The sequence below is a fragment of the Ischnura elegans genome, chromosome 9, assembly GCF_921293095.1.
Source record: "Ischnura elegans chromosome 9, ioIscEleg1.1, whole genome shotgun sequence".
Classification (NCBI taxonomy): domain Eukaryota; kingdom Metazoa; phylum Arthropoda; class Insecta; order Odonata; family Coenagrionidae; genus Ischnura; species Ischnura elegans.
In genome coordinates, this window is record NC_060254.1 from 34,678,710 (window position 1) to 34,699,032 (window position 20,323).

General features: G+C 37.8%; 2 protein-coding genes across 6 annotated transcripts in view; both read left to right on the forward strand.

The window, feature by feature from the left end:
• Positions 1-2,939, forward strand: part of LOC124164852 (stathmin) — a 37,848-nt gene extending 34,909 nt beyond the window's left edge. For all 4 annotated transcript variants that reach the window (XM_046542057.1, XM_046542058.1, XM_046542059.1 and 1 more), the window contains one exon: positions 1,069-2,939. In XM_046542057.1, the coding sequence (XP_046398013.1) occupies positions 1,069-1,149 (81 nt within the window). In that variant the 3' untranslated portion in view covers positions 1,150-2,939. The remainder of the gene's footprint in view (positions 1-1,068) is intronic.
• A 145-nt stretch (positions 2,940-3,084) lies between these two features.
• The window catches only part of LOC124164851, an 88,007-nt gene continuing 70,768 nt past the window's right edge, over positions 3,085-20,323 (forward strand). Inside the window, exon 1 of one of the 2 annotated variants that reach the window (XM_046542053.1) lies at positions 3,085-3,267. In XM_046542053.1, coding sequence (XP_046398009.1) covers positions 3,195-3,267 — 73 coding nt within the window. In that variant the 5' untranslated portion in view covers positions 3,085-3,194. The remainder of the gene's footprint in view (positions 3,268-20,323) is intronic. The other variant, XM_046542052.1, reaches the window with a different exon arrangement.

Here is a 20,323-nt window from a genome sequence, read left to right on the forward strand (position 1 = left end):
ATTGCCAGCCTAATAAATGGAAAAATACTGAAGAATATATTTTAATATATTTTTCTTGAGTTTATTGGTAGAAGTTTCACTTCAGTAATTTTTTTATGTTGTCAATAATCTTATTTTCATGGCTTTTGCAATTATGGATGTGGTTGAGGGAGTGGTATTGAATCTATTAAGAGTTTATTTTGTCTGTGAGATGATTGTTGAACATGCTTGCTGCAGTATGAATAGTCTGGAAGTTGTCAAGAAGCTAGTATGTTAAAATTTATCTTATATTAATATTCAACTTAATCCTCAAAATTTGGGTTTATGCTGAAACTCGAGGAAATTGCATGTTTGTTTTTATTCATTGCTTGCAAAGTAAAAAATGGTGTGCTTGCAAAATATTTATTTAATGTTGATTATTTTATGTCCTTATTCGATTGAGGAGGCGAGACAGCTAAGTTATTGGGAAATAAGATTAATTGACTCCTGAAGCTTTAGAGAGAACATTAGTAAAGTGTCACTGTTTTCTCCTTGCACATGCAAGATCTCAGAAGAAAACAGCTTTCTTAAATCTTAATCTTTTTCAATGCAACTTGCACTCAGAATTGGCATGTCTTACTTAGACAAAATTAGGATTTGAAGAATATTCAGTTATGTGAACTAGTTTCAAGTCTTCACCTATGTTAATATTTTTTCAGTAAATATGATACTGAAACAAAAGGTCCCTTCTGAGTATGAATATTGGAAAGAAGACTCACACTTTCTGTGCATTGTCGCCCTTTTTTAATAAAGTAATTATGTCCTTAGCATTCATGACAGTTGGTGGCGTGTTGCCTTCTATTTCAAGTTCTCAGCTAAATCTCATTATGGCTTTCAAAATTTAAGCCTTGTATAGTTTTTCTTTCAAAATATGATTGAAATACAACAATAATATACCTATTATACCCAGTTTATATACATGTATCTAACTTTGAGAGTTGGAGAATATGCTGTGGATATTGTAGGTTCAAGAAAATATTAAAAAACTCACTTTAAGGAATGGAAAAAAAAATTTCTTCTTAAATCTGATGGAAATTATTTGCATTCCAGGAACGCAGGGCTGAAATGGTTCGTCAGAACAAGGAACGACTTAGTATGCAGAGCGAACAGCAGACTGCCTCTTCTGGCTAAGCTGTTGAGTGTGAGACCTTGTGAAAGGAGAAATTATTACCTTTAAAAATATCTTCTTTGGTCTCCTTTCCTGGTCCTGCTGCAGTTAGCCTCCTACCCTACTTCACCATTAAACATGAAGTTGTGGATCTCGTGTCAGTGAAACACTGCCGGTGCTCCGGAGAAGCTTGATATTGTTCATACGCTTTTATTATCTAAGGATATCATCCTCCCTGCTCATTGACCCAACCACATTCCTGTCAGTCCCCAGTACGCTTCCCTTTGTACCTCTTTTAAGTCAATCCTAACCCTCAACACTTTTTAATCCATGTAATCTTGTCGTTCTCAGTGTTTCAGACTTGCCTCCTTTTCCTGTATTGTGCGATTGTGAAAAGTGTGCCTGTGAGAGTGAATGTGAGAGAAAGAATGAGCGCATTGTGAAGCCTTATAATAAAACCATAAATAATCAGCGGATTGCTTTTAAGTTGCAGTTCCTTAAGGGCTGTTAACTGCACGCTATTTAATTGCTGGAGAACCTGAGAAGCAGATTGATGGGGTTGGGTAATTGCAATGTGTGTAGAGACTTAAATAATATCAAGAGAAATGTGTTAAATTGACGGTATCAGATTTTTGAAGTAAGTCCTTGATTCATATTTACAAGGGGGCCATGCAAAGAATTCAGTCACCGTGTGAGTTTTGTGATTTGGTACAGTTTTGTAGATGTTCAAAACTGCTTTTTGAGGTATTGGGCTTAATGGTAAATTGTGGAGTTCACGCACATTTCTTGCTCCTTGGTGTATTTGGGAAGCAGCAGTGTTTGCTGATGTTGAATGTGCACCCTTTATTTTCCTCCCCGGCTAAGCTTTTGTGAGAGTGGGAGGGTTTTATGTTGCTGAATAATGTCTTGAAATGGAACAAAAATATCTTGTGTTCATACTTTTATTATACTATGTGAAATATTTAGCTTAGCCAAGCTTCTGTGATGTTTTATAAACAAAATGTACAAGGTGTGATTGAATTTGTGTTGGCTTGAGGAGTGAAGTGTTTTCAACTGGTATTCATGAGACCATGGAGCTCTTCATGGTGCAAATGTTTGTGCTTTCATTATGTAATTCAGTAAAACTTATTGTTTCATTTGAGTTGTATTTTATATGCATGTCGGATTTTAATAATGCATTTTCTCGATCTCACTTGTTTGTAGTCACCTCATTGATCGAGTCTACAAGATTATGAAAATATGAAAGCTCCTCATGCACCAACATTACTGTATTTAAGTGCCTGTCATTTAGAGGAAAGGCTCCATCTTCCGGGAATTAGATGTCATTGTTCTAGCTATTGGTTTCAAGTTAATAGAGATATCCTTGCAAAAATATCCTTAGCATTATACTTGAGGGCTTGAGTCGAGTTCTGTGATTATAGCGAGAGCAATGGCCTCGTAATGACACTCTAGCTCACTTCCCCTATCCTCAGTGCCACAATCCTACATTGATTGCATTATTAACTTCCCATTTTCCCTACTAATCAAGTAAAATCCAGGAAAATCATTGATATACTCTACCTTGTCAAGTTGCCTTGGGAAACCCTGTCCCTTTTTCTAAGGAGTGAAAGAATGGTTCGCAGCAGTTGGTTTTTGTGTGGTTTCTTCAAATGTCTATTTTTGCATACTGTTTTTTGTATTTTTGCCCGTTTTAAAACTTTGGTTTTGATTATTCTTTTTGGTGATAATGTGCTTAGTCTTAGTACTGAAATTAACAGGCCTGAGCATTAGACGTATTGATAGTTTACCTCAATAAAACGAATACCACGAAAAACTCATGTTTTTATTTAAATCACATTCCCTTTCCAATGAAGAAATGTTGCATCAAATCGAATTCCAAGTAAAAATTATCACTCCCGCGTTGATGTCATGCGGATCGATAATTTCGACGTTCACTTGTCTCAGTTTCAGAGGGCGACAGTATCGTCAGTGTCTTTTAGAACGTAGTCCACAACTGGCTATTGGAAGTAGCGATCTGCATTCGTTGTATCTCGTTGCAATTACCTAGAGTGAATGAACAAGTGTGGAAATGCTGATCAAGTACACGCAAGCCGATAAGAAGACAAAGCTGAATGTAATCTGTAAGCAGCAGAGGAGTACCGGTGAGTTTTTTGATGTAGTCGGTACATAGTACGATGCAAAATGGCGTCATGTTGTTCTGTGTTCGGTGCGTATCGACTTAGTGTACAAGATTGAACTTAGTGAATGAATTACTGAATAAGCCATTTCGCATTGTGAAGGTGTGGCATGGTACTGCATTGTCTGGTGCGTTGTTATTAATGTCTAGGCGTTAGTTCTGCAAGAGTCCATCCCAAACAAGTTAATCAGTATTTGTGTACTTGCCCTTGTCTGCGGGAATTCATCAAGAAATGGCCTGCAAAGGTTTAGCGTCGATAACCGTTGGATATTTCTTGTATATCTCCGTATTAACGGTGCCATACCGTGTACTTCGAGTGGCTCAGATGTACATTTCATGCGATAAAGTATAATTTTGTTTATTATGCCTCGGCACGCTTGCAATGGACCAATGTTATCACTCTTCTCGTTAATATAATTGTACCTTTTCATGATTTGATTGTGCGTCTAAATAGCACTACCCTTATAAAGAAATTGGCTTTGATAGTCGTGTAAGTGAAAGGTTTACGGCGGTGTGACTGGTTTGAATTCCTCACGAAGGAATTAATTTCGTCTACTTCCTATTGAATAATATTATGATCCTCCCATTTTCGTCAGTGCCTGTCGTGCCATTAAAAAAAGTAGTTATGTGTAATGGAAACGCTGATTATAACCACTTCTTACTTCAAGTTTATGTAGCGGTGATTATTTGTTGTGGTGGTGTCGAGGTGTTTCTGTAAGATGTGATATGTGCTGTTTGTTTTAGTTTCATAGTGTCATTTGCAATTTATTATTTATTTTACGCTCAATCGACGACATGAAAAGTAATCCCCTAGACACCAACTCATAGAACTTAAGCAGCCGACGAGCAATGAATGAAGCCCCATGTACCAAGTTCGTTCGAATCTCAAATGGAAAGCTTTTTCGAATCTTTAAATTAAGAAAAAAATTATATTCTAAAATTTTCCGAAGTTATTATAGTGTTTACTCTTAGTGTCATTTGTTCCGCCAAACTCATCGTGAAGCACATTGGAATGCCCTTAAGCTTAATTGTTTACAGATATATATCAATTTATTTAGATAACACTATTAAGGCCCTTTTTTTCAACTATTTGAGGAGTGCTTTCGTAAGCAAGTGTATTTTTAACAACAGGGTTCAGAATATAAATTCAATGTGTGTTTTGATTCATTCTGACATCGGCATGCTTCTTTACCCTCCGGTTTCATTAAATTCTTCATATGGTTTGAGCAGACATCGTTGGACTTTTATGTTAGTATTTATTTTGCTGAATTCGTTATTTTATTACAGATTAGTGTATGGTGCTGGGTAGGATACGGTAGGTGCGTTATAAGCTGGTACACCCCTACGTCCCACCATCCTTTTTCTTGTCTTCTCGCTTGCGTTGGAAAACAATCGATCGGACTGTGTTTTCCTTTGTACCGCGCCTTCTCATTCATGGAGACGAAGGGGTGCTCGAAATAGCGTTGTTGACACTTCCAAGGTGGATATGTGAATGGGTGTGGCGGTTCTCCTGAGGGATAATTGGCCTGAAACTCTTAGTAAACTTACTACTGTGGAACCTCTTATTTAAGAGGCATCTGGATGCTATGTAAGCGAAAGCTTACCTTATTCTCCTTCAGTGGAGGGACCTGTGTCATAGTTAATGTGGTCGTTACCTCAATAGTCGTGCAGTACACCAGTTTTATTACCGTTTGGTGGACTAATAATTCAAATATTCATTTTGTTTTCTGGCTTGGTCTCTCTTTTAATACAAATCTTCATACTCCTAAGAAATATTTCTTAAGTTTGCCAGTTACCATTAACTGTTTCCAGCATAAATACAAATAACTTGTGGTGGTTCCCCTTTGCACTCTTTGCTAGCATTTTAAAGTTAGTCTCTGGATTTGTTGAATCACTTGATATCAGAAACATATTTTATCATTTAAGCTCGCCGATTAATGGGCATTAAGATGTTTGAAAAAAACTGCATATTAATTTCTTGATTAATAAGATTTTTCAATTTTTTTATCAGACAATTATTTAAACTCATTGGGAAATTAATAGGTCTCTGGCTTTTCTCAGACCAATACATGTCACTGTATATTTGGACGAGGTGGTGTTTTGGAATTTGCTTTGTTGATTAAAATATGTATATGTATGAAGGTGTGGAAATGGAATTTAGTGTCATAAATGTATGGAACTGTTTCATATCCAAATAAAATTGCCCCATATATGATTATTTCAAGCTCTCTCTGTGCTGTGTATGTAGGTTGAAGATTTTTTTGTCCATGTTCTGTCCCAGTTAATATGAATGAGGTTTTTCGTTCAACTTTTTTAAGTTCAAAATCTTTTCTTCCATCCCCATGGGTGTCATTAATTTCAAATGTATAATTTAATTATACTGTCTAGGGCAGATTTAGCAAATGGCAGAATGAATAAACTTTTAACCGAAAATTCTGAGATGCTAAGGAAATTATTTGCTCATTATCAGGCCTGAAAGTTCATTATCTTTATTTTGAATTTACATCAACAGCCTTCAGTTTGATTCAAATAAGAATTCACACTTGGAGGTTGGCATTTTCCACAATACTAATTTGTTCTATTCAGAAAGCTAGTACATACATTTTTGTGCCATGGAGGATGTAATTTTCTTCTTAGACGTAATTACATGAGTTCCACGAATCAGGTCAGTTATTAGTGAAAGCTCACCGCAGGCTGCACAGGTAGATAAGGTATACTTAGAGTGGTGTTGGATTAGTAATTTGTTACCGTGATTGACCAGAGTTTTTCTAGTTTTGTAGATGAGATTGTACCATTCTGGTTTTCAAATAGAAAATGGTGCTAACAGTATGTGTGCAGGGTGGTCAAACAGTAGGAACGTCATGATATTGTTATTCTAAGTGCTGACGCTAAGAAAAGCTCACTACCGTGCTGGTATAAACATAGGAACATATTTTAATTGGCGAATCCGATTTTTAAAATCATTATTGGCTCAAAGACCCAAAAATTTGATTAATCTTTGTGAAATTAGAAATGCGTAATAGCAATCTAAAAAGGTTCTTACAAGGAAAATACAGAAAAGGTCACTCTAATGTCGGAAATTTTATAATTGGGGCTAAGATAGGTGTTTCAATGTTCTAAACGGTCCTGAGAGAGGAGGAATATACTGTGGAATGCAAAGACGCGGAAATTTAGGCGTGGGAAGTTGGTAGGGGGAGCGAGTTTGCGTCCGTCTTGAGAACCTCGATGTTTGCTCTGCGGAAGACTGGTTAGAAGGCAATAATATCCTGCTGAAGACATACTAACCGCCGTGGTGCATGAATGCTGCGTAACTATTCCATGACCGTAAGATTTTGCGATAAGGTTTAAGATATTCTTCCCTACGCCGGCATTGCGTAGATATTTTTTAATATTAAATGAAGGGGTGAGAAGCCAAGGGTATAAGTGATTTTCTTTACTAAACAGAGTAAGATACAGAAATTAGGTAAAGAAAACAAACGAGATCAACTAGATAATTGTTCGTACATTTGATCTAGCACTCGATATCAGCACAGGGGCCGTATTCTGTAACTCCAAACCGATCGGTGCGGCACCGATTCGTCGGGTGCGACGTCACACCGACTCCCGGTGAGAAGTCGTGCGATTCTGTACGAACCCGGTCGGTGCGGCACCGACGAGAGGACGGGAGATCGTCGGTAGCCGTACCGACAGCAAAGAGGTGTCGGTACGGCCACCGACTAGTGGGTTTCATGAATTCCCCGGTGCGCATTGTACGTTTTATTTTGTTTTTACCTCATCACCGAGTAAATAATGAGGTTTTCTCCAATGTTATCTTTTTCTGCCCCTTCGAATACGCCTCTATAATTCACTGTGTCATCATCTATATTAATTACCTTGACAGAAATATAAGATAATGGAACTGGAATATGGAATGGAATGGAAATGGAATGGAATAAGATAAATAATAAAAATGAGGTTTGCTAACATATAATGACTTTCTCTCATTTATGTTACCGCACTTTCACTCGCTTGTAATAGGCTTTATTTCTATCATCATTTACTTGCTCCTTTGACATAAAAAAGATATTTTTGATTAAATATGAGTTTTGCCGCAATGTTATCACTTTATATCACTCTGAATAGGCGACTGTTATTTCACTCAATCATCAATTTGGCGTTTCTCTCGGCATAGAAATAAGATCTTTTTATTTAAGTATGAAGTTTGCCACAACGGTATCAGTTTCTTTCATTTGTAACGGGCAACTATATTTCATTTCATCGTCAGCCATTGATTCCCTTGACGATAAAAGAAGATATTTGTTAATAAGTATGAGGTTTACCGCAATATTATCATTTTCTCTCACTTGGAATGCGCAACTTATTCATATGTATTTCACCCAATCACAATTTATTTACTTCCTCGTCATTACACTTCTTTTAATTGCACCCAGCTCCATATTTTTATAACAATTTCCTAACTTGTTCCTCTAATATTACATTTGCATTTGAATCCTACGTTCACGTTCCATGGTATGCTATTTTCGTCTGCTACGGTGCCAATGGCATAACCTTCCGTTGATAACATTTATACGGAACTTACTTAATGACAACTATATTACCAAATCATGAATAAATAGCATTATACGGAACCAATATTTAAAAGAAACTACGATCTCAAGGATAGTTTCAATAATTCATTCCAGCAACAACAATCTCCATCACATACAAACTTTATTGTGATGTTTTAATATTGTTTCCTTCGATTCTGTAGGTACAGCATTACTACCACACATTATATAAGCATTGTTAACAACTTATCCAATATCGTTTATCTAAATCTAGCAATAAGTCGTAATTTCCGCAAATAAAAAGATTGAGAATGACGACAACAAACTGTGCCAATGAGTCTTCACTTGTTTTTACCCTTCTTTCATTGGTGGAGACACGTGAAACTTCGGATATATTCGGATTTTCCCTGTTTGGGAAGGAAGGGGAACCGTACCGACTGGTTTGAAACCGACGACCTTACAGAATCGCTGAAAGTGTCGTCGTCGGTGCGGAATCCGTTGTCGGTACGGTTTGATGTCCAGTCGGTGGGCTTGAAAGGGAAACCGACCGGTGCGGCACCGACGAAATACAGAATACGGCCCCAGAACAGAGATTCGTATCCCTTGAAGTTTTTTTGTATTTCTTCTAAAAATTTCTCTACCTAACTCTGCTAAGAAAAAAATCACTTGTAGCCATTGGTTTCTCACTCCCTCAATTGACTATCTAGGCATCACTGGAGGAACTATTTTTTTTACATTTTTATTGGCTGTATTTTTTTTATCTTGATTGTCATTTTTAATTTACTTTTGCACTGTCCATTCATCTCTATCGGGTAACGCGTTGTTCCTACCGTATTTTTTGTGTTTGTTGAATTGTCGATTTGGCAATTGCCCCCGAATATCAGATCATTGAACTTAAAGCGGAATCCGATACTTATGTAGCTGTCGATTAAAACGACTTCACTTCCGGCCTTTCATATCAGCAAGCTTTCGGATGATTGTTTACTCTGCGCCCAACGTCTTCGTTAGTCAATATTTTTTATCCATCTCTTCGGTCCATAGTTTTGCTTTACTTCGTAACCTAAGTGATGTGATTTACGGGCTGCTACTATTTAAATTGGGTAAGAAGATCAAACGGAAATCTCAAGAGATAGGGAAGAATCAGGCCCTCTGTTTGATGCACCGTTGTGCCATTCAGCTGTTTTATGGGCCTCTAATTAATGTTTACCGAAATATTAATGTGAGGGATCTTTATCTAGTTTTTGTTGTTATGCACCTGATGCCTTTGTTTGGTTTAGTAAACAGAAGTATCTCTTAATGCCTCCTCTTCTTATCATGGGTCAAAAAAGCAGTATCATGGACCTTCTTCAATCTTACGCGTTAGTGTGATTTCGGTGACCGTGTAATTGATGGACTGTCGGAAAAATGGGCCACTTCGGTGAAGCGGATATGATTTGTAACTTGAAATTTTCAATTTAATTACTTTTTTCTCATAGCGTCGCAATTTAAGATTCTGGAGAACTAAAACCTTCTCCTTCCTAGGGAACTGACTTGCAGTGCCGTGTTTTGTTGAAATGCCGAAACGATATTTATGGTTTTGTTGGTTTTTCATGGATTTTTATTAAAAGAGTATTATAATTACAAGAAAGGTTAGTCTTCGTGTTGATTTCGCATCTGATACTTTTATACTTCGTTGTTGACGGATTATGTGTGAACAAAAAGTCGCACTATTGTGTTCAGCAGATCATTCATATTTCATTTTAATAGGTGCTTTTATATCCTACTTTCCTTCTGATCAGAGGTATACATTTAAATTAGTGATGCGTTTCACTCGTTGGTTCAGGTAAGAGAAGGTACTTTCACGTTACTTAATTTTACGAACATTTCCTATAATGTAGCTTTGAACTTGAATATTTGGAGAACCTGCGCTACTAGCAACTATGTATATGTTGTAGTTAATGCTCTCTATTATGCAGCCATGACTCCGGAACGTGTAATAGACATGGGTTTTTAATGGATTCATTTTTGGGCTTAAGTTGTAATTAGATACGAAGAACTTGAAGATGGATGAAGTAAATTTTCATTAAGCAAGTACGTCGGATCGTAAGTAGCCCGATCGTTCATATTTTTTTCTTATCGCACGTATTAAATAATGATTTCGTATTCCCGAAGAAATTGTTTGCTTGTTTTCAAGTTAACCCATTCAGGCATTAGGTGGTTTTTAGGTGTTAATTACTTATGGGCCAATTGTTAATGGTCAGTAGTATTTCTAGATTGCTAGCATCCCTCCTCAAGGGTCGTATCCCAGCATTTTCGAAGATTCTCCAAATGATTCTTTAGCTCTATGTTGATATTTGAAGGGAATGAGATAAAGGTGAGTGCGCAGTTCGTCGAATGTAATATCAAATCGCGAACCTCTTGGCGCTGATATTACCTTTCGGCCTTCCTGAAAATCCTCTCTACCCTCCAAACTTGAATTGTTCCAGCCCAGTATTCTTCAAATTTTCCTACCCATCTGAAGTAGAATTCGATTCCACGACTTGTTTTGAAAATGTACCCCAATTAATGGTGGATTTCTCTAATATATTTGTTCAGAAACCATAGTTTGGGATCCCTCAATTTTATTGAGCGTGGGACTTTCGCGAACTTATTTCCCTGTACCTCATGCTTCACTTGGCCTCATACCCACCAATGCTTCCATCGTTTGCTTTCATATTTCCTCAATACCGGGTCAAATTTACTAATGAAAATTACGTGAAGATTCTAACCAGGTAAGATGATTGAGGTAACAAACGGTTCTTCGAAAAAATAAATTCTACAGGGTGATACGGTGTCGCGAAAAAAGGCGAACAGTTTACCCTTTTGGAGTTACTAAAGCAATCCAGCCCCTATCTTCTTATAAATAAGTAATAAGGAAAGGAACCCATCTATCTTCTTCCTAAACTCCCTTTATGCGTATCCGTTTTAATTTGCTGCGAGCTTATCCTTGTCAGCAGTGATGACTTGCTTGACTAAAACTTAAAAAAATAAAAAAAGAATTTAAGTGTTCAAAACAATTAGTACACTAGTATATATAAATTTAGCACTAGTAAGTTTAAAACAATGAAACAGACGAATGCTGCTTACGATGTGAAATAGGAGGACCACTAGAACAGTAATGACAGAGATGGGGTTGGTGAGGTGGTGCAGATGCTCCGAAGGAGTATACCTGAGCTGTTGTATTACGTAATGATACTCCTGAAGGGTGGGGTGAACTGTAGTGGATGGACAGGGGGAATGAACCGGAGCAATTGTATTGCTATATGGCTCACCTCCAAGTTTACATTTCCTAGTAACGTAACCGCTCCCCCAAACTGTCATATTGGCCCTTGTGCGCTTTCTTCTCACATATATACATCTACATAATACTCTGCGAGCCCCCTCTAGGGTGTCTGGTGTGGGGTGATCAAGCCCTAGCATGCAGCATACAATAGGATTCCCACATGCACACCACACGGTCCAAAAAACGTCGCGCATACGATCTGATCTACCGTAGTTTATTGGTGTTCGTAAGATAAGGCTAACTTCGTCAGAAAATACACTGTTCTTGAATTTATACATGTAATAGCTTTAGTCTATTTTTCAGTCTACGGTCTGACAGAGATTTTCACCCGAGTTTATCTAAGAGGTCAGTTATACTAACAAGACTATCTTAACGATTTTCACGTACCTGGCAACTCTTCTTTCCACGCGTTCTCTGTTTTTAAGACTATTTCATGAAAATCCCAAACATAGTTATTAAAGCATTGGGGGAATTTAAAGATCGTTTCTACTACCCTATTTGGTTATACTTAGCAAATGTTGATTTCCTCGTGCTTTGAATTCTTGCGGTTTCCCTGTCGAATGATGCGAGAAAATACCATTTGGGATTTCCATCGGGTTGAGGCCCTGAAGACGCTAGTGGAGTGAGTCATGCGAGCGTTCGCAACTGTTCCACCAACTCGGCGGGAATCCCGTTTGGAAGTTACTCGCGTTTTGTTTATGTCACAAATCTGTATTTGGTTGGCTATGTTCTTTTACGTGGTGGTTTTAGTGTGGCATGTGATTGTCAGTTGGGCGGAAATTGAGAATCCCCTGGGGTGTATACAGTCAGCGAATTCCGATTGTGGATTCCTTTTCTTCATGCTTTAAGGCACTTATGACGTTAGTATGGCCATTTGTTGACCTCTAATGTCGCCTATATTTTCTCGTGAACCTCGAAGTACCCAGGTGAGGTATTTTCGGATGTCGCGAAAAACATTTTACGATACCCGATATGTATAGGTGGAGTTTTATAAAGAATTGACATGATTACTGAGCTGAAGGATCTATAATTTTTTTCTGGTAGCGATTTTGCTATCACCACTGGGATGTAGAACATGGCATTTCATCCGGCAATGTGATAGTTTAACTGATCCCTTGCTTTTTTGTTTTCTTTAAATTTTCCTAGGAGAATAAATCTCGTACTTCGGAGTTCAGCTACTTCTTCGTACTTTCGTGCCGCATTTTCACGTAAGAAGGTATACTTGAGACGCTCCTTATAATTAAACTCGATCTATTTTTTTTAAATATTTTTTATTTTATATTTTTGTAAATTTTTATTTGATATGTCTTTCATTGTGCGGTAAGAGTTCACTTTTTCGATGTGGGTTTCATGCCTCTTAGACTCAATTAATTTATCCATATTTAATGTATAGTTGATACCCTGAATTCAGTTTTCACAAATCAATGATCAAGAATCGCAGCGATGCTTATAAAGAAGTGATGTCATTACTTAGGATTTTGAAATCAATGGGAGCCATTTGCTTTTCGTGCCACAAAAATGTTTTCGTATGACTCGGATTCCCTTCCCGTGAACTTGGCGGTTCGCGTTGAAATAGACGCATATTTGTTGTTCGTGAGTCAATACAGCTTCCGTGGTTCCAGAACTATGGCATCAGAGGAAATACTCATGCTTATTCAATCTACATTTTTGTTAACTGTAACCGTATCCCCGTATGCATGGATATGTCGGGGAAAGCCCCTTAGGCATCTTCGTTTCTAGAAGGCTCCCACGGTAGATGTTCAAATTTTCCCATAAGACCCTTCCGTTTTTATTTCATCTCTCATCGCCTCCTCTACGTTATTTAGTACTCACTCAAAATGCCTTTCCATTTATTTCCGTTATAATGCCTTTGGCATCGAGTTTGTATTTTCACTTATTGATTTGTAGTCGTCATTTTCTATTCACTCTAGTAGTAGCTCTTTTTCAGCCCCTTTTAACGTTTATCGTCTCTTCAAATCTTCGTTTTTCTCGAATTTCGCCAATCTTGAGCACTTTGAAGTAGTATTTTCAGGAAATCGATTTTTCCTGCGATTATCGTAATTGCCCGGTGACCAGTGTCGTAGCGCAGTTGTTTTTGGCCTCTTGCCAATCGGCCTTCTCACCGGCTCCCCAGACGAGAAGACCTTGCTCCGACCCTTCTTCTTGCCCGTTTCCAACGCTCTTTTTCAGATGATGAGTGTACGGGGATCGCGTTGTTTGTCTTCCCCCGTATTATTTTAACCGCAGCTTATTTTTTTTAATGACGCATAGTTATCTCGTTTACCAGCTATCTCCTTTACTTCTCATACAAACTAATTTCAGGGCTGACTTTGAAGTTACTTTCAACGGTCTTTTCTCCAGAAACCAAAGTGGATAGTTGTTGTTCCTTACCTTTTTATTACGGACTGAGGTGTACCTACTTGTACCCCGCTGTCACCGACTGTCCAACCGGCGCGCCGCCGCACGGTGTTCCCAAATCGAAAAAAGCTGACCAATAATAATTTCGTCGTTATTTTATCCAAATTAGCTACAAAAATGGTTGTTTCCTGCTATTATTTATTATGTTTATGTTATAATTTTTACGATATGTCTTCATTTTTAACATTTTTTGTGCTGTTATTTTTTCAACAATCTTAAGAAAATCGTAAGAAGTCATAGCAATTGGCGATAATTGGTTGTGTATGGAAAACTTAAGACATTAATTACAAGGTAAAAGATTTATTAATTGTAGTTAAAAGACATTTAGAGTAGTATATTGTTTTTTTTATTTTGTGCTAATATTTCTTATTGGCAAGGGAATTGTTACTGAGCCTAAATGCACAATTTTTGCAGGTCTTTATAACGGTGAGCATGCTTCTCTGAGATGGCTCATTAGGGATAAGGATTCGGATACGGATAAAGATTTAAATACGTTAGCCATCACCTTTATACAAAGACCTGAATGCTTGTACAGCAGTATATAACTTCACAAATGTATAAAGCCGGAAACCATTCAGCCGAGACCTTAAAGGCGAATAGGAGTGCTTCAAAAACCAATCGTGGGTAATGATCCTTCTTCCCATGGTAGCTGAGACACTTGTTCAAAATCCCTTACATTTGGAAAACTCAATATAATAAAGAAATTGCAAAAAATAATAAAATATAAAAAATGATAGTATAAAAAGTATTATAACGAATAGTCATAAATAATGTTATACCAATGTTATTACTATGTAAATTCAATATTTCTGTAAGATATGAATTTCCTTCCGTAGGATATATTATTGGGTTGGTATTACAACGAAGAGATAATTATGCCCCAAATGTGCTCTCATATATCTACCCACTCATTTAAGTAAGAGCCAGAAAAGAAGCCAAAATGTGGTAACTTTACCGTTTTCTCTCTTGAAATATGTTATGGACGTATCGCAACTGGAACATGGGGAGGAAGAAACATCCCGCTACAAACCAACTTAGGTCGTAGCAGCAATGGCACCGCTCAACATTTCAAGAAAACTTAGGACGCATCAATGCCGCTCACCAAGTCTATATTTTTCCTGATGAATGACTCATTTAGTGCTTAAGGTTTTGTTTTGAAAAATTCTGAACCCGTGTCAACATTTCTCGTACCGCATATTTGAAAAATTTTCTTCAGTACTTATTTTCTCAGATAGTAAGATTTTTATACAGATATTTAGGTGAATGTTGACGAAGATTTAGCATGTGTACTCCTATTATTTCTATGTAATAATATGAGTTTTAACGAGTTATTCATTTTAAAAAAGACTTAACAACTGGTTGAGAGAGTAATTTGTGACCGTTTGGGGGATTAAACTGTAGACTAGAGACAAGTTTGACATTGGACTAGTACTGTCTAGGTTAGCATAGGCAATGTAAAAAAACAGCGTAGGAGGACTTGCGCTCGTATTACTCTTTGGGCCTCAACTGTAATTCGATGGACACCGTATTAACTTAGACATCGTTTGGTGACTGTTAGTCATGCCGGCGTCTATTTGCCGTCGGGGCATCGATCTCCTAGGAAGCGGGTGCCTTGTGCGGGCAGTCACCCGCCTCACGAGCTGCATCCATGGCCGCTATAAATAAAATTAGCGCGGAAAAGCTCATCGGAACGGTCCGTGGTAGTTAGTCGGAATGGTGATTGCACTCGATACGGGTCTTTCCTTGCAGCCAGGCTCGTAGCGAGGGAGAGTGATTATCTTCGTGATTTCGGGGGTATTAAGAATCCCTGGATATTGTGTGCGGCCAACCAGTGGCGGATCTATCAAGGGTGCTATAGCCCCCCCTTCGACATCCAATTTACACCAGATAGAATGGCAATTTTTGTTCGGACCCGCAGTACTTCTGGGAGTTTACCCCATACTGTTTGAAATCGAATGCCATATTTGTTGGAGTAAATGATTTATCATTATTCATGTTCTATTTATTTAGTTATTTAATTATTTTTTCCTGTTCTACCCTAAATGTTGTGATGGGTATATGTGCATACTTAGGTTTTCTTGCTATGATTGATTGAGTTAACTTCAAGATTTCATTTCTATACCCTGATGTGTTAGTTGTGCCGAATTCCATTCGGATATATTTGGTATATTTTGTACAAGTTTATTTTGTGATCTCTTTTGTATTTAATATTCATTTTATGTTCTTAATGGACAATTTGTCCAAGAACAATAAATATTATTATTATTACTTAGCCCCCCCTTGTCCCTGTCCTGGATCCGCTACTACGGCCAACTAAGCATAACATGAGTTAGCGTGTAATCATTGGTATATAAACTTGTTCATCGATGCATTTCTTCATTTTTTCTTAAACCACTCAATAAATTGGTCTATGCTCAAGACAATTTTTCTCTTTTTGTATTTAAAGGGAACGGTTGACTAGCATTGGACCTATTACCCCCTAAATTATTTCTAGCCGCATGATTGTACACCGCGGGTCGCTATCCCCGATGTTTCCTCGTAGGGGGTCGTTTAAGACTTAGTTCACCAGTGTATGTGTTGATAGTATCGGTAATATACCGTTTTAATTAATAGGCATCAGAGGATCATAAATTCATGTGTATAGATCGAACTAGATATGTTTACTGTATATGAGTATTCTCACTAAAACAGAATAATTCAGAGGAATAATTTATTAATTTGTCTTTGTAATTAATAATGTATTGCGTCTCTTCACTTTTTTAACCTACGCCCTAATCTCATGTCGGCAGTAATTGAGGACTTAGGGAAAGTAAAGGTATACTTTTACTATGGTTTTGCTGCGTATGGTTTTGGATTGAGAATCTTCTGATACGGAAGTTGCACCTCTTATTTTTTCCATGGGTGTACGAGGTAGGACCTTGCATCTGTTTGTATGTCTTTAGATTTCAGTTTAAACTGGGTTGTAGCCTCACCAAATATATTTTCATTTCTTCTTAGGACGCATTACTTCATTGGGTTTTAGGGAATACACGGTTGGGAAATCTTTAGTTAACGATGCCATCTACATTATCTTAACAACTATTTTTAATTCTATGAGTCTTCATTTTACCCTTCAAGATAGCGCTAGGGCGTCTGCTCAGCAATGTTTGGTGAGCAGTTTCCAAGTAGGTATGAGTAATGAACGAGATAATTGGTATCAGGGAGCCAAACGGATGATGAATAGCTTTGGCTCTTATGCCATAAGATTAGGTACCGAAATGTTTCACGATGCGATCGCCCTACGTTGTGGGTTGTAAAATATTATTTCTTAACGTTACTGAATGAAGTCGGTTTCGATCCTGAATAATATATCGCTACAATTGTTGATGACACTTCCAGTTAAAGGCCGATATGTAATGAAAAATAATATTAGAAGAAATTTGAGTTTCTTGTAAAAGAAAGTGTCACTTACGCCTACTTACCCCGCAAAATTCAGCATCCATAATTTTTGATTAATTTTAGGCTTTTTCACATCAAACTGTGCGCTATTGTCCAATGTGCACGATTGGGCCGTAACTATGGATTAATCTACCATTAATGGGTTATAAGTGGTGGTATAGTGTTTTCTTTTGTGGGTAGTTGTTTGAATGATAGCCTCCCACATCGCGCCGGCGCGTAGTAGTATCATGCGGATGAAAATCGCAATCTTGAGTCAATGAAATGCGTCGTTAGACTCTAAAGCTTGAGTTAGCGTGGGGCAATTAGATATAAATTAACCATAGTTCAGCACCGGGAGCGAGTGGTTGGTAGGATAAGAGAAGGATTCTAGACAAGATGAGTGAAAGTTGGTGTGCATAATTAAAGTGTTCACCGGCAGATTGTGAAGTCTGTTGGATCCGTGGAAGCCTGAAGAGTTGCGAAGCCATTGGTTCCAGAGGAAATGATTGGGGACATGGAGGGGGGAAGGAAGTGGAAAACGTGAGCGCCGAAATGTCCAGAGGAGAGTTGACGAAAACGTCAATCTTTGATGAGAGGGAGTGGTTCATAATAGCTTAGGGAAATTCGGTGAATTGGTAAAGCTACATGAGGAGAGGATATATTACACATATGGGGTGGAAGTTATATTGGTCGATAAAAGATGTCTAGCCATACCGAAATTATAGTAAAGGAATGGCGAAATATATTAACTGATTAAAAAGGTATTTTCAAAATTATGTGCAAGTAAACCCCAAGAAAACTGTCATAGTATAATAAATAGGCCCTGTCGCATCTATCGCAATAATAAACCCGTGATTATTTACTTTAAATCTACGGCTGTAACATATCTCTGAAATTGCTTCGCTCTCTTTTCGAAAGTACGAACATACTTATGATTGTTCCTTACGTGGTTAGAATTGTTCCTTACTTGTAGTCTGCCAACTTAAGCTATAATCGACGACTGGATGCGATTGAATGCATCAGTCAGCTTACGGCTTGTCCGAACAGCTTAACATGAACTAAACTCAAGTTCCTTTAAATTCCATCAAAATGCTTTCGGAAGTGACTCATAATCGACTAGGGGTGTTTGCTTCTTATTTCGGTTTGTGAGGAAATGTAAGAACTGGAGAAATGTAACGAACATTCCAATAAAAATGAGCGTGGATTAATTTGGCGGAGGACTGATTCTTAAAACTCGCAGGCCGGGGTTGTAATTGTAATGGTGGAGAATGCCTGGTGAGAGGTACTGGATTAAAGTTTATTTATTGATACCCAATTCGGTTAGTTACTCCCTAGATTCGGAATGAAACCATCGGTCGATCATTGAAAAGTGATGGGAATTTGTAAATATGTCAGGAAATTAATTTGAGATGTGCATGATTAGTAACGCTCCCTTAAATGTACATGATGGTGTGGTATTTGTACTACAGAAGTCGACACTGAATGATACGGTATCATGAAAAACTGGTGATGAGAGGTGGACGAAGTTGTAGCCTAATGAGAATTTGTTCGACATGTCGGATGAAGTTAAATTGTTGTTGGGTATAAAGTAGGCAAATATGTACCTAGAAGGGTGGGATACTAAAATCGCGATCGAAGGGAGTATGTTATGTAAGCGGCGAAGTGGGAAGAAAAGAATCGTTTTTGTGGATGCATAAGAGGCCACATGCTGAGCTAAAGCGAGGTAGGGACTCGAGGTAATGGACTCATTGAGTCTATGATGACGTAGGTGTGCCCGCCTGTACGCAATCCTACCGTTTAACAGTGATGTTTAAAATATTAATGATAACAACTGGGACTCGAATTAAGTGGCAAAATCCCGTGGTATTTTTTGACTTAACTATTTATATTCTATAGGTTTTACGGAATAGACATTCATATCATATGGATGGGGTAATTTTGAAATGGGTGCACACCTTATTTGTTTTGACCTTTAGTATTTCGTGTAATACTTCATGCTAATACTCAATCATCTGATTTTTGGATGCTGGCACGATGATATTTAATTTTTTTTAACTGTTGGTATTTGTCTTAACGGCTTTTGTTGCGGTGGACCGGGCCGATTACATTTTAGTAATTGTGTTACCACGGCCGTTCTTCGTTGTTGGTATTTCTATTGAGCACCGTAACGGGAAGCATTGAAAGGATCCCTTATTTTAAAATACCTTGCGCCTTGGGAGCGGAAAACTTTGTGAAGGTTTTTTTTTAAATTCTGAGTAAGTTGCTCTTGTGGTGCTGTGCATAAAACGGGCGGTGGTGTGCTAAAATTAGAAAGAATAATCTTGTTGAAATTGTAGCAGTGCGACAGGTAATCCCACGGCGGATTTTCATAAATTCGACTGAAATCTAGGGTGGACATGCGGCGATTCTAAATGCAGTATCGCGTGGTCTTGCCACACCTTCGTATAGGTTTTGTTATCATTGGGTATTTTTGTAGTTAGCTTACTTCACTCGATCTAGGATGGGTTACCCAACCTCGCATTTGGTTAGAAATAGCTGATGTGCTTAAATCACGGCTCCCACTCAACCGTGAAAACCTTAAAATCGTGAATGAGCCGTGAATTTCGTCTACCGTGAAAAAATCTGGAAAAATCTGTGAATTTCGTCATAAAACCTTAAAAATCTATCAAACTTGATTGTTTAACTACGATTGACAGATCAAAATAAAAATTCATATGTCGATCATGTTTCAAGGTCAGTCACGCGCAGACACCTTCCACGCATATATCTGCACGCGTATAGGTATATTCAAAACGCGATTATTGGTCCGTGTGCTATGACGACACATTGACATTAAGCCTGTGATTGGAAGATCGGTAACCAAAGTTTTCACTAGTCCGGGCGAAAATTCAGACACTTCTTCACTTCCCTGACACCCTGAACACTCCATTTTCCCACTCACAACCTTTAGTCGGTCCTGAATTTTGCTATCGAAAGGCGACGTCATAAGAGTTAGCACTTTCATTGCTGCGTTGTAATTCACGGCTTTTGTCGTTTTTGTCAAATTTTTAGTCAACGTGTGGTCGGTTATTGTTACTTGATCAATATTTCTACCTAAAATAGCTAATCAACAGACCGTGAATTAGACGATATTTAGACCGTGAAAACCTGGAAAAAACCGTGAATTTAATAATTTATTTGGAGTGGGAACCCTGTCATGTGAGTTCGTTATAGCCTTAGAGCTAGGTTTCTTTAATTTTTGTGAAGAAGGCCCAAGGGTTACCTTTTTGGCGGAAAATTGCGTAGGTAATGACTTCATTTAGTAGATATTATTTCGAATAGTGTGTGTATACAGGGAA